Raw genomic sequence first — 12,995 nt, forward strand, 5'->3', positions numbered from 1 at the left:
GGCTCAGCGGCCATGGCTCACGGGCCCAGCCACTCCGCGGCACGTGGGATCTTCCCTGACCGGGGCACGAACCCACATCCCCTGCATCGGCAGGCAGACTCAACCCCTGCGCCACCAGGGAAGCCCTGGTCCTGGGCATCTTGGCAGGAATTGTTTCAGGGCAGCGGTGGAGACCAGAGGCTGACACTGAAGACCTCTGTGGCCACAGAGGAGCAAGGTCGAGCCAGGGAAGAGAGGGGGCTGGCATCAGCAGGCTGTAGAATGGAGTTCTGGGGGCCAGGAGGGGCCGGGAATTGTCGACGTGGAGGTGGCAGAAACAAGAGGCAAAGTGCCCTCAAGAGCTAGTGTTTCGGCTGTGACCGAGCAAGCCACATGAGGCACCACAACTTTGGGGACTGCAGGGTTTCCTGCCGAAGAATCAGCTCCACAAGGGAGAAGCTCAGGCTCTTTAGAGGAGCAGGCAGGGCAAGGGATGTAGCTCCCAAGGACCTTTCTAGGAGCTGATAGGCGCTCAGTAGCCTCTGGAGGGTCACCCGTCACCCTGGTCACATAGAAGATGCTCCTGCTGGAGTTGGCTGATCGGGTGGTTGGGATATGGGGCAGCCTTGCAGGGATCAGTCTCTTCCTACAGTTTAGTTGTGTCCCAGGAGTCTCCATCCAGGTAGGCGCCCAGGTGGGGCCAGGAGCCGTGACACACTGGTGCTTTGCTGTGGTGCCAGTTGGCCCAGCCAGCATTCCTGGCGTTTCTACAAGGCTCAGCCGGGCCACTGCAGCCTGCCACTTCCAAAATGGAAGGTCACAGTTATACCCCGTACATTCTACCTGTGCTGGGCGTTGCTGCTTTTTAGTCACCCTCTTCCCTCCCCTCTTTTTGTTTCCTTAGCAAAATGAAGCCAAATTGGATGAGATTTTGAAAGAGATCAAATCTATAAAAGACACAATCTGCAATCAAGATGAGCGTATTTCCAAGTTAGAACAGCAGATGGCGAAGATAGCAGCCTGAAGGTCCACCCCCCACCCCGCAGACGGAGCAAGAACGCGCTCTCGTGGCTGGTAGTTGGTGTGGTCCCAGGGAGGGCGAAAGGGAGGCACTGCCACTTGGAGACATTTCAGATCTGTCGACCAGCGATAGGCCACATTCCAGTAAGGACTCAACTCGTCTCCCAAATTTGCAGAAACAAAATGTGATTTAAAAGCTGAGCTTTTTACCAGAAAGCTTTTTTTGATGTTTTAAGTGTTATGTGACTTGTGAACTTCTAAAAGACAAAAGTGCTACTTTGAAAATCCCAGATATTCTGAATTTTAGAAAACCAACCAATTCTGATTCAGTGTCCTGCCCAAGTACCTTTGTTTTTTGGGGGTTTTTTTTGTTTTTTACAAACAGGGACCAATGCCACATTGCTTTTTATATTTCTTTTTTTTTTAATGTTGCCAAAACCAAAAGTAGCTTTTTTTTCTTTGTATTTTGCTACTTTGCAGTATTTGTGTGTGGGGTTTTTTTTTTCTCCTTAATTTGAAAGGGACAGCACTGTGTATGTTTATAAACTAAATGAAGATATTATTTTGTATAAACATTCATCTGAGAACAATCAGAGCAGTAGCCACACTGTGCTGGCTTCTTTGCAGCACAAACCTGGTCATCTTAATGACTGTACAAAAGGAAGACTTGAAAAATCATGTGGATTCATATTCCCACCCCTCCTTTTCCATTGAGTCTTCTGATCAAAAAAAAGCTCATATCGAATCGTTTCCTTTCTCTTTTCTAGAAATTGGGTGGTTGTACCAGAATGGAATTTTGCTTCTTGGTTATCCTGTGCTTCAGATGATTATAATCGAACCTAAACTTGCATGTGTTTCTGCGGTTTTGTTACACACATAGACTCTATTACCTTCATCACTTTAATGTCACGTTCCAGGTTTTGGTCAGTACTTGACAAGGGTGCCCAGGACGAGGAGCCACTCGTGCTGTGGGGTGTTCCTTCTTGTCCCTTTCAGCAGCTTGCCTGGCTCCCGAGTACCCTGGGATGGGGTGAGACAGACTAGGGGACCTGGAGGGAGGCGTTGGCCCCGCGTGATCCTCTGCTTTCCCGCGTGTCCCGTGCTGCCCCTCGCTGTGCTAGACAGGTCCCCCACACCCCTGGAGCTCCTGCCCTTTCTTCTCCCTCCCGTATGCAGCCCCCTCTCGGGGCTCCCTTGGCCATCCCTCCCTCATCCTGCCTTTCGGTGCTAACTGCATTCTGCTAAGCTGAGGCCAGAGGGTGCTGTTGAATATTGATATTGAGACTGGGGAGTAGGGTCGAGAAGGAAGCAGACGTCTGCTGTAGCTTTTTTTTTTTTTTTTTTAAATCTTTTTTTTTTTAACATCTTTATTTGAGTATAACTGTTTTACAATAGTGTGTTAGTTTCTCCTTTACAACAAAGTGAATCAGTTATACATATACATATGTTTCCATACCTCTTCCCTCTTGCGTCACCCTCCCTCCCACCCTCCCTATCCCACCCCTCTAGGTGGTCACAAAGCACAGAGGTGATCTCCCTGTGCTATGCGGCAGCTTCCCACTAGCTATTTAATTTACATTTGGTAGTGTGTATATGTCCCTGCTACTCTCTCACTTCGTCACAGCCCACCCTTCCCCCTCCCCATATCCTCAAGTCCATGCTCTAGTGCAGCTGGTCCCTGCACACCCTCTTCACGAACTCCCCCGCGCCCCCCTGCAGCTGCACTGTGGCTGGGTCCGAGCACAGAGACCACCCAGCCCCGGGCCAGACACCGATCTCCCATGGCCTGCCCCACTCCCGGGTTAGCTGGGACTTCTCTCCATTTCCGTTTTCTCAGAGTGCATGCTTGAGAAACAAGATTTAAGGAGCCTCTGCTTTGGAAGGGCTGAGTGCCTGTTGTGGAATGGGAATCATGTCATGCATTAGGACCACGGAGGGGACGCTTGCACGTGCTCTTGCCGGCGTGGGGACGGTTCGGGACTGGCTGGAAGCGTCTTTGCGCGGGGACCCAGGCTGAGGCAGAGCGTGGCGTCGGTGGGTTGGGCTGCATGGTCGAGCCGTCCTCGTGTCTGAGTAGAGAAGAAGGTACCGTGTTCTTTACCAGTCCTGGAATTGCCGTCTCCGTGGTTTCAGGGCATCTGAATGTTTGGTGTGGTTTTGTGTGTGCGTGCATGTGTGTTTTAAATATTAAAGTGGGTAATGAGGTGTTAAGAAAACAATAACAGTGATTTATATTCAAACCTGTATGTGTTTCTTTATCAACATAATCTGCTGAGGACCTTCATTTTTAAGATTCATAAATGTTCTAAGGTTCTGACACCCAATTAATTAAGTGAACAAAATTGTTGATAGCGGTGAAACACCATAGGGAATGCGGTTCGGAGAGAAGAGGAGGGGGAGGGCGAGTTATCCTGATCTTAGTGTGTAGTGTATGGCTTATTTAATGAACAGACTCCCTGCCAGTCTCAGTTGGCGCCTCAAGCTCTGTGGATTATTTTTCCTGTTTTGCCTTTTTTTTTTTTAAATCCGTGCTATCCCAGAGGAAAACCAGTGAATTACTCCTAGATCGGCTCTTATAGAGCGGCCATCGTATTCTGTCAAAACACTTGCTTCCATTTTCAAAAAAAAAAAATCATTGGTTACCAAACGGTGTCCGTGTTTATTTCGCACGCCCACTGTCTTTGAGGCAGCACGCAGCTTGCTGCCTGACCCAGCGTCTCTGACTCGGTGGAACCACCCTCTCGGGGGGTAAGTACGGGACACGTGTGTGTGGGCCCCGGGTTCCGCAGGTGGAGTGGGGTCTATCCTGCCTCCAGCCTCTGCCAGGGTTGGATCTGGGGCAGATAGCCTAGTCTGGATGAGCCCTGAATTGTGAAGAAGGGACGAGACTTGCTTAGAGTTCAGGTGAGAGGAATAGCCGCGCCTGGCCACCCAAGGAACCCAATGCACGGCCACCATGGGTCCTACGACAAGCTGATTCCCTGGGAATCAGGGCCTTGGAAAGCAGCTCTTTCTTCAGTAGGAAGCCCAGTACTCTTGGCTTAGCTGTGCTTTTTATTCCAGCAGAAGGTTTTCAAGGTCACTTGAATTTCTTGGCCCTCTCTCCGCTTCCCTTTTTGCGCTGAAACATTGTCCCATGACATCTCAGTGATGGTAGCAAAGAATTTCCCTCCGTTTGGTTTTTCTAAATGTCACTATGATGACTAGTTGGCACAAAGCCTCCCGTCCTCAAACACCCTCTCCTGAAGTTGCTGTAGTCTGTGAGGAGAATGGTGGCCAGGGTCGTGGTCAGCCCGTCTGTGGTTGCAGGAAGTGGAAGTCGGCTGCTTCCGTCTGCAGCCCCTCGGTGCCTAAGTCAGGGCGCAGATGCGTGGTGCGGGACGTTTATGACCGACTGGTTTCTCATCTTGGCCGCCTTGCTCCTCTGCCAGAACACCCAGGGTTACCACGTTAGGCCCAGACAGACAGCCAGGCCCCGTCGAGGGAGAACTTCCGTTTTTTTAAAGCCTATTTCCCTTGCTGCACTTGGTGTTCTGTGTCCAGAAGAATTTTGGTTGGCTCTTCAGAATCAGTTAACTCGAAGCAGCCCTTCCCTTTCTGCTGATAGCACGTTCCCACGTCCTAAAGCCATCATTGGGTCACAGACCCGAGACGGCCAAGGACACACACCTCTCCTTCTGCAGGTGGGCCGCTGCACAGTGCCCTTTGTTCCTTTTTCAGATGAAAAACGTTTTTTCCTCCACTGCTGGAGGGAGTGTGTGTGAATTGGTACTCTTGCGAGGGCAGGTTGACAGGGTAGATCAGGAGTTTTTGACGTTCTTACCTGTTAGCCCAGGATTTTCACCTCTGGGAATTTTGTCCCAAGGACACTAGCGGGAGGCATGTTTGGGAACTGGAAGAGTGAAAATTAGTCCAGCAGGGTGGCTTAATTATTAACCACCCCAGAATAGATTGTTTTTGACAAACCCTTTTAGGGGCATGTGCCTATATTGATATAATGAATATTTCTGTGTAGGGTAAAGACCACAAATGTTGCTATATAGGGTAGCAGTTATGGGTAATTTTTCATTAATTGGATTTTTTTCTGAATTTCTAAATTTCCTATAAATGTCTTTATTCCCAGAAAGAAGTTATTAAAAGTAATGTATGAGTGATAAATTAATAGTACCTTAAAGCAGGCATCATAAGTCAGCGGTGGGGAGGGAAGTGGTGGGATGTTAAAGTCGCTCTGGGGGCAGGGACTCCTTAGTGCCTCCCAGCAACACCAGGGTCCATGCTTAATGGGGTCAGTAGTTTTGTTTTCAAGTTTAGAAGTAAAAATATGTCCCTTTTTATCTAGACTTCAGACTGGCGATAGAATAAATCACAAGGGAAAAGATAGGTTGGCTGCGTAAAAATCAAATTATATATTCAATATGTCCAAAAAGCGAAGGCCATGGAAACCGGGAAATATGTTTCCAACCAATGCAATATGGGATGATATCTTTTAGTGTGCTTAATCCGAGTCCCAGCTGCCGCCTCTGTTTGAATGGGATGGTTTCACCTCCCTGGTGGAGTGTGTCCAATTTTAAGTCCGAGAGGGTCTTGACATGCAGATAGCAGTGTTCTTCGTCCCACCCCCAGGAATTTAGTCCACCAGCAACCGGTTTAACACAAACTTAGAAGTGGAAGAAGTTTGCTAGGAGACACTAGTCATGGTGTGCTTGGGGCAAGTTCCTGGAATGGAAAAGTGGAGAGAGAGAAATTACTCCAGGTCCAAAGATCCTCAGGGGTCAGGTGGCTGCCAAGTTTGGTAGATGGGTTGCAACCTTGAGGAAGTTGAGTTGAGAGAGGCTGGTGGGCTCTTTGAGATTCAGTGTAGTTTCCCATTACTGCATGGAAATGAAACCGGGCGACAAAGCTGATTTTCAGAGCCTGAGTTCATGAATGGGGGGCGGGGAGTGTTGGGGGGAGGAACCCAGCTCCGGTGAGAGGAGAGCAGTGCCGCAGTGCTGGTCCCATTTCCTGGGGAGCCGGGTCAGACCAGAAGTTAATCCACTGAAGCACTCAGCTCAGGAGGTTGGGAAGCAGTCGAAAAGCAAGTGGACAGATCACTTCTGTTACCAAAATCGTTAGGTGCTGAGTTGTTTGTTGTTGTTTTTCTAATGGAGGCTACCTCATGCTGATCTGAAAGACTCAATGAATATTTTTGGAAAGGATGATGTGGTGGGTTTGGAGCAGCACTGGAGAGAAATGATTCAGACAGAGGCCTGGCAGACAGTTGTGGGCATAGGGAAAGCTTTGGGTTGAAAGAAACGGACAGTCATCAGTGTCTGAAAGGGGAAGAGCAAGGAGCTGGCCTGGTGTCGGTGCTCTGCTTGAGGGCTTCAGACACAAAGTTAAGTACCTTCCCCACCTTCACGGCCAACTAGTCCAGGTGATGCAGACCGATCACAGGGGCCCCTGAGGTGCTGCAGCAGCTGAGGGGGCAGGGCAGCCTTCACCTTCTTCACAGCCCTGCTCTCTTCTCATTACTCATTTCTAAACCAGCCCTCCCCACCGTGGTTCCATTCATCTTGGCATTCACTGAGGAAATACGAGATTTTAAGGGGCCTGCAGGAAATTGGAGTGGAGCCAGTGACCAAGTGGCCCAGCCAGGAAACATTGTTTGCACTGAAGCTCAGTTCCCTGAAGGTCGAGAAATCAACCTTCAGGGTTTCAGCAACAAAATCCAAGCTTTGGAGCTCTAAGTGACAGGGTCTGAGAACTGGGAAGTTGCCCCGTATATAATAGGAAGTTGTTGCAGGTTCATTTCTGTGCCAAGATGCTATTTGGACACAAAGCACCTCCTGGTCAATGTACTGCATTCTCAACTGCAGTTCCCAAAGTGACAAGCGAGTTCTTACCACCCTGGCCAGTTTCTACCAGGGCAGTGGATTAAAATGTCACAAAAGATGGCAAGGTGGAGATTGCCATATGGGCATCTGGGCACCTGGGCACCTGCCAGAAAACCCCCCCCCCTTGTAGAGTGACCAGACCATTGTTTGAACAGCCTTGTAACTGGTTCCTCTACCTCTGCCCGCTTTTTCCCTTTTTTGCTTCCAGAGTGATGTTTTCTAGAACAGAATCTGTCAAGATCTCTGAGAGACACACAAGTGGTTCCCCTCTTATCTCCAGCTCTTCAGCTTCCCCTAGGAGAGCCCCCTTGACTTGCCCCTTCCTTCCTCCCACCTGGTTCCTGTCTCCTCTCAGCCACTCGTGTTGGCTCCAGCTTCAAAATACATCCATATTCCAGCTACTTCTCACACCGCTGCTGTAACCCTGCTAGTTCATGCCCCCATCATCTCTGAAATGAGCTGAGCTTCTGTACTGTGTTCTCCAGAGAAACAGAACTAATAAGATGTGTCCATATACATAGTGAGAGATTCATTATAAGAATGGGCTCACGTGATTATGGAGGCCAAGTTCCCATATCTCCAGTCAGCCAACTGGGGACCCAGTGTTTCAGTTTGAGTCCAAAGGCAGCAAAAAACCAAGCTCAGAGGCAGTCAGGCAAGGAGTTCCCGCTTACTGTTCCAGTCTGGTCTTCAACTGATTGGATGGGGCCCACCCACTGGGCAGGGCAGTCTGCTTTCCTCAGTCCACCAATTCAGATGTTCATCTCACCCAGAAACATCTTCACAGACACACCCAGAATAATACTTGACCAAATTTCTAGGTACCCTGTGGCTCAGTTAAGTTGACACATAAAAGTTAACCATCACATCTTCCAAACCAAGCTTCCTGTTGTCCCCTGCTTTTAGTCTGTTCTCAACACAGCAGCCAGAGTAACCTCTTAAGGTATGAAAGTAGGGTTGGGTGAACAAAGGCCCACAGGCCAAATCCAGCCCACTGAAAGTTTCTGTACAGCCCACAAGCTAAGAAGAGCTTTTTTACATCTTGAAATGGCTGGAAAAAACCCAGTGACGAGTAAAAATTGCATCAAATTCAAGTTTTAAGATTCGTAAATTTTATTGCAACATAGCCACGCCCACTTATTTGAGCAGCATCTATGGCTGCTTTCACTCTACACCCTCAGAGCTGAGTAGTTACAACAAAGCCTGAAATATTTACAATCTGGCCCTTTAGGAAAAAGTTGGCTGACTCCTGTTTTCAGGCCCCAAACCCTCCATTGGCTTTTCATCCTACTCAATAAGAGCTATAAGATCCTCACAGTAAATTGAGGCTGGCCCTCAACTTCCTGACCTCTTCTTCTGATGTCTCCTTGTCACAAGGCCTCCTACCTCTGAGCTTTCACATGTGCTGTTCTCTCTGGACCACCCATCCTTCCTCCCACCCCCAGTGTCTGCAGGGCTCATAACACCTATATCACCACCAGCTCTATCAACTCATTGAGTTTCTGTCTCTCCCAAATTGAATGAGAACAGGACAGGAACTTGACTATGGTATCCCTAGATTCTGGCATATGTTGTTAATAAATACTTGTTGAGTGAGTGAATTGAAAATACAGACATTATTATCTGAGATGGGGATACCTATTGGACTATCTGGGCAACAGTGCTTTGCTTCCAGATTATGACCCTCCCCTGACCACAGTCCACCCCAGGCTGGACCAGCGAGCCCGCCACCTTCAGTGCCGGCAAATCTGAGTTCTCCTTTACAAAGGCCTGGGATTTGGGGGTGCAGGGAGCTAGCAGGCAGGCGGGACAGGTACACAGTGATGGAGAAAGCGCTCTGGGTCCCTTCTGATCCCTAAGTCCGTGCCCGAGTTCCTGCTGCAGGAGTTACCCCAGGCATCCTACTGCCACCTAAGCCAGTTTGAGTTGAGTTTGTATGCAACCAAAACTCCTTCCTCATGCAGCTCTGTCTCCCTCATCAGAGCTCCTTGAGTTCGAAGGTCCAGAGTTCTTCATCTTTGTACCTTTAGGGCCAAGCCCAGGCCCAGTGCTTGGGGTGTCTCCTTGGAGGCATTGATTTCTTCAGCTGCTGTGCTCCTTGGAAAAATCATGGAGTCTGGAGCACTTTTTTAGATTTGACTGCCGTCTGGCCTCCTAGGTCTGGGACCAACCCCTGCGCTGGCCACTGTCCACCCTAAGCTGACCCAGTGAGCCCTGGAGAGCCCCTGTCCACTCTGGAGGACTGGCTTACTTTGCAGGCTCCCATCCCAGCAGCCAGCTCCTGAGAAGCAGCCAGAATCGGGCTGAATGTGAACTCCTCAAAGTTCTGTTCCCATTTGAGAGGGGAATTGTTGCAGGGAGGGGGACCCCTTCCAGGGCCCAAGAGTGTGCTCTTGTCTAACACTCGGAAATGAATGGTCCGAGGAGACACGTGTGCTGACAAAGCAAGAGACTTTATTGGGAAGGGGCGCCCGGGCCGAGAGCAGCAGGGTGAGGGAACCCAGGAGAACTGCTCCGCCACGTGGCTCGCAGTCTCGGGTTTAATGGTGATGGGGTAGTTTCCGGGTCGTCTCTGGCCAATCATTCTGACTCAGGGTCCTACCCGGTGGCACGTGCGTCACTCAGCCAAGATAGATTCCAGTGAGAAGGATTCTGGGAGGTCGGTAGGGCATACGGACCCGTGTCTCCTGACCTTTCCCGAATTCTTCTGGTTGGTGGTAGCTTGTCAGTTCTGCATTCCTCACCAGGAGGTCCTGTTGTCAGGCAACTCATGCAAGTGGTTACTATTGGGCCTTGCCAGGGAGGGCAGTTTTGGTCATTGGTTCCCCTAACAGAATGACATCCTGGCTGTGGTGGCCCCCAAAGTGGCCGTTTCCCCTTCAGACATTCAAATCAACCAATAGCAGCCTGTGAGCCCTCCCTTGGGTCAAAGAGGGTGTGTGGGGAAGAGGAAGGGAAGGGCAGGCATTTGGGTTTGGTTCCCCTCTGCCTGTCCAGGGCTGGGCCTTTTATTAGAGTGTCTCTGTTCTCTGTTTCATGAGACCTTTGCTTTCACTTGAACAGAGTCATGTGGGTAAATTTGAAAACTGCTCTGCTGCCAGCTGGACTCCTGTTTGTCTGAGAGGAAGCCACAGGCTTTGCAGTCTGGCCCACCTGGGCCCTTCCCTGAGCCCCAGCTTCCTAGGAGGCATGACGGCCACTTAGGAAGGCAGGCATGATTCTGTGGGATGCCACCCCCGTTTTCCTGCAGTTTTTTCCATTTTCAGGGAAATGGGCGTAGGGTCCTACAGGAAGTGGACATCTTGAGAGGGAGGGGCCCTGTGGGTCCCCAGCAAATTACAAAGATGATCGGATCTCAGCTGCTCCTGGCCTGTCAGATACAGTCCTTGCCTATCCACATATTTCCAGAAGTCCACAAGTGTTTGTTTGTTTTTTCTCGTTTTCCTCAATAACTGACCAGCTTATGTCTGGTGAATACCACGATGAAGGTAGCTCTGCTGGCTTTGGCCACCTAATGCTTCCTCTCTTTGTCTCTGTGGTATTAAGTTTCATAAGAACGGTTTCCCACCGCACTCCACAACCAGAAACTACTAAGGAGCAACAACCAAATAGGCCTCTGCACAAGCAGAGCTGTACAGGCAGTGGTGAGGCCGTTGGGACTGGGTGCCCACCGTGAGGCTGTGACCGTCACCACGTGGCAGCTGCAGCACTTTCACCCATCAGCTGACGGACACGACCGCATTTAGCGCACAAATGATCATCTAGGAGGGTCCGAGTATAAGGAGGTTGTGGGCTGTTTGGATATCAAATCCTTCGTCTTCCAGTTGGCGGCCCAAGGAGCCACGCCGTTCCCTTTAAGATGGCGCTGCTCTAGCAGTAACAGGCTTTAGTTAATGTCCAGGACCACATTTTCCCAAAAGGCCCATAAATGGGCCTTTGTTCCCAGGCTAGCCCACCACTGGACTCTGATAGAGAAAGGAACTTAACACCCATTGGCTTTGCTGATTGTAATTCCTGCTCCACACACACCCCAGCTGCTCACTTCAGGTTAGAGGGTGGTGGGGAGCATTGCATCCCCTTGGACCAATCATCTCAGGCAGGGCCAGTCAGGAAAAGCTGGAATTACTTACATATTTATTGAACAACATTTTATCTGATTGAATGCAGGCTCTGGAATCAGACAGCCTGGGTTCAAACCCTGGTTCTGCCACTAACTAGCTGTGTGACCTTAGGCAAGTTACTTAATCTTTCTGGGCCTTGGTTTTTCTCATCTATAAAATGGCAATACTAATAGTACCTACCTCATGGGGCAATTGTGACGATGAAAAAAAATTGGCATATATCGAGCCTAGGACACTGTCTGGCACAGAGAAACACCTGATAAATGTTAGCAGTTTTTATTCCTATGTGCCAGGCTCTGTGCTTGGCCCAGGAGATGCCACAGTGAACAAAACAGACATGGTTTTCCCCTGGGGCTTCCGGGGAAATAGACATTTATTAGATAATCCCATGTACATTGGAGAGGGGCACAGGGTTCTGAGATTGCAGAATGGGGTAGAGTGGGCAGGACAGGCTTTTCCTGAGGAGGGGGCGTGTGAACTGGGTCTGAAGAGTGAGGAGGGGTTACCCAGGTGATGACCAGTAAAGACTGCTCCAGGCAGAAGGAACTGTGCACGCAAAGACCCTGTGTCGGGGGGGGGGGGGGGGAACATAAAAGGAGCTAAAAAAGAGCCGGAGCAGAGAACAAGGGGGCATGTGAATGAGATGAGGCCAGGGGTGAGGGGGGTGGTTAGGCATGGCCAGCCATGCTGTTGATTTGAGTCTTTATTCTAAAAGCAGCGGGGAGCCATTGAATCCTGCATAGGGAGAGAGTTCCTGCACTTGGAGCAAAGAAGGGGCTCCTGCTGTTATTCATTGAGGAATGGCATCCTGACACCTATGGCAGGTTTTGCTCTTGAGTTTTAGGGTAAATGGACTCAGGGAGTCAAAGAGGTGAGGGAGTTGGCCTCTGCCTATATTGGCAGCCCTACCTATTTACTCTCAGGCCTTAACTGAGTCCTTCCATTGTTTTGCATTAAGCATTCAAATCTCCGTTTTCCAGGTGAGCCAACCTCAGAGAGCTCAAGTGCATTCCCTAAAGCCACACAGAAAATGTGAAGCAAGGACCCAATTCTTCGGATTCTTAGGGCTGTGTTTTCTACCGGGCTGCATTCAGTGTTCCTACCTGGTAGCTTTTAGCCTGACCACTACTAACCTGAAGGCCCCAAGAGGACAAGGACAGTGTGTGTCCTGCTTGTGGCTTATCCCAGGGTCTGGCGCTTGTCAGGGCTCGATAAACGTGCCCCGCACTGAGAAAGCCAGCAGTGTGGTCTTAAGGGGACCAGTGTTTCCTTCTGCCTATCAGTGGGGACGAGGTGGGTCCCTTTCCCAATCTGGCTCTCCTTATAGCCAGTGACTCCCATTTTTCTAGGTCGGGGGTCAGCAAACTGCAGCCTGTGGGACAAAGTCACCTGTTTTTGTAAATAAATTCCACCTGGTTTTGTAAATAAAATTTTGTTGGGACACAGCCATGCTCATTCATTTACATGTGGACCATGGCTGTTTCCATGTTACAACTGCAGAGTTGAATAGTTATTGACAGATCCACAAAGCTGAAAAGATTTGCTCTCTGGCCCCTTACAGAAAAAGCTCCCTGATTCTATTCTAGGGAACGTGTTGTTCTCTGAGAGTTTAGTCTATGATATGAGCAGGTTCCTAAACCCTCCAGAGAATCTTCCATGGAGATCTTCCATAGTCAGGCTGAGGAGCATTTGGAGAAGTGATATCATTGGTCCCATCGCTGTGGCCAGGGGGCATTGGGAAACCATGGCTGGCAGCCCTGAAAAACACAAGGTTAGGGGGTGGGAGGAGCTGTCCCCCAAAGACCCCATAAGGATAGAAACAGACAAAAGCAGCAGATTGTCTAGCCATCCTGAAATGTGGGGTGTCTGTAAAGTCCTCGTACAATTTAAAATCTGTTTCCTGATAATAAAGCTGACATATACATCATTATATACGTTTTTCTATTTAAAATTATAGAAAAGGAAAATAGAAAGAAAGGGCCACTGTCATGCTTACAGG

At 49.5% G+C, this 12,995-nt stretch overlaps 1 protein-coding gene across 4 annotated transcripts in view; it reads left to right on the forward strand.

Moving 5' to 3' along the window:
- CORO1C (coronin 1C) overlaps positions 1-3,646 on the forward strand; it is an 83,465-nt gene extending 79,819 nt beyond the window's left edge. For all 4 annotated transcript variants that reach the window (XM_067015000.1, XM_067015003.1, XM_059040308.2 and 1 more), the window contains one exon: positions 884-3,646. In XM_067015000.1, the coding sequence (XP_066871101.1) occupies positions 884-1,003 (120 nt within the window). In that variant the 3' untranslated portion in view covers positions 1,004-3,646. The remainder of the gene's footprint in view (positions 1-883) is intronic.
- The last annotated feature ends 9,349 nt before the right edge of the window (positions 3,647-12,995 follow it).

Source organism: Kogia breviceps, chromosome 15 (assembly GCF_026419965.1).
Source record: "Kogia breviceps isolate mKogBre1 chromosome 15, mKogBre1 haplotype 1, whole genome shotgun sequence".
Taxonomy (NCBI): Eukaryota; Metazoa; Chordata; class Mammalia; order Artiodactyla; family Physeteridae; genus Kogia; species Kogia breviceps.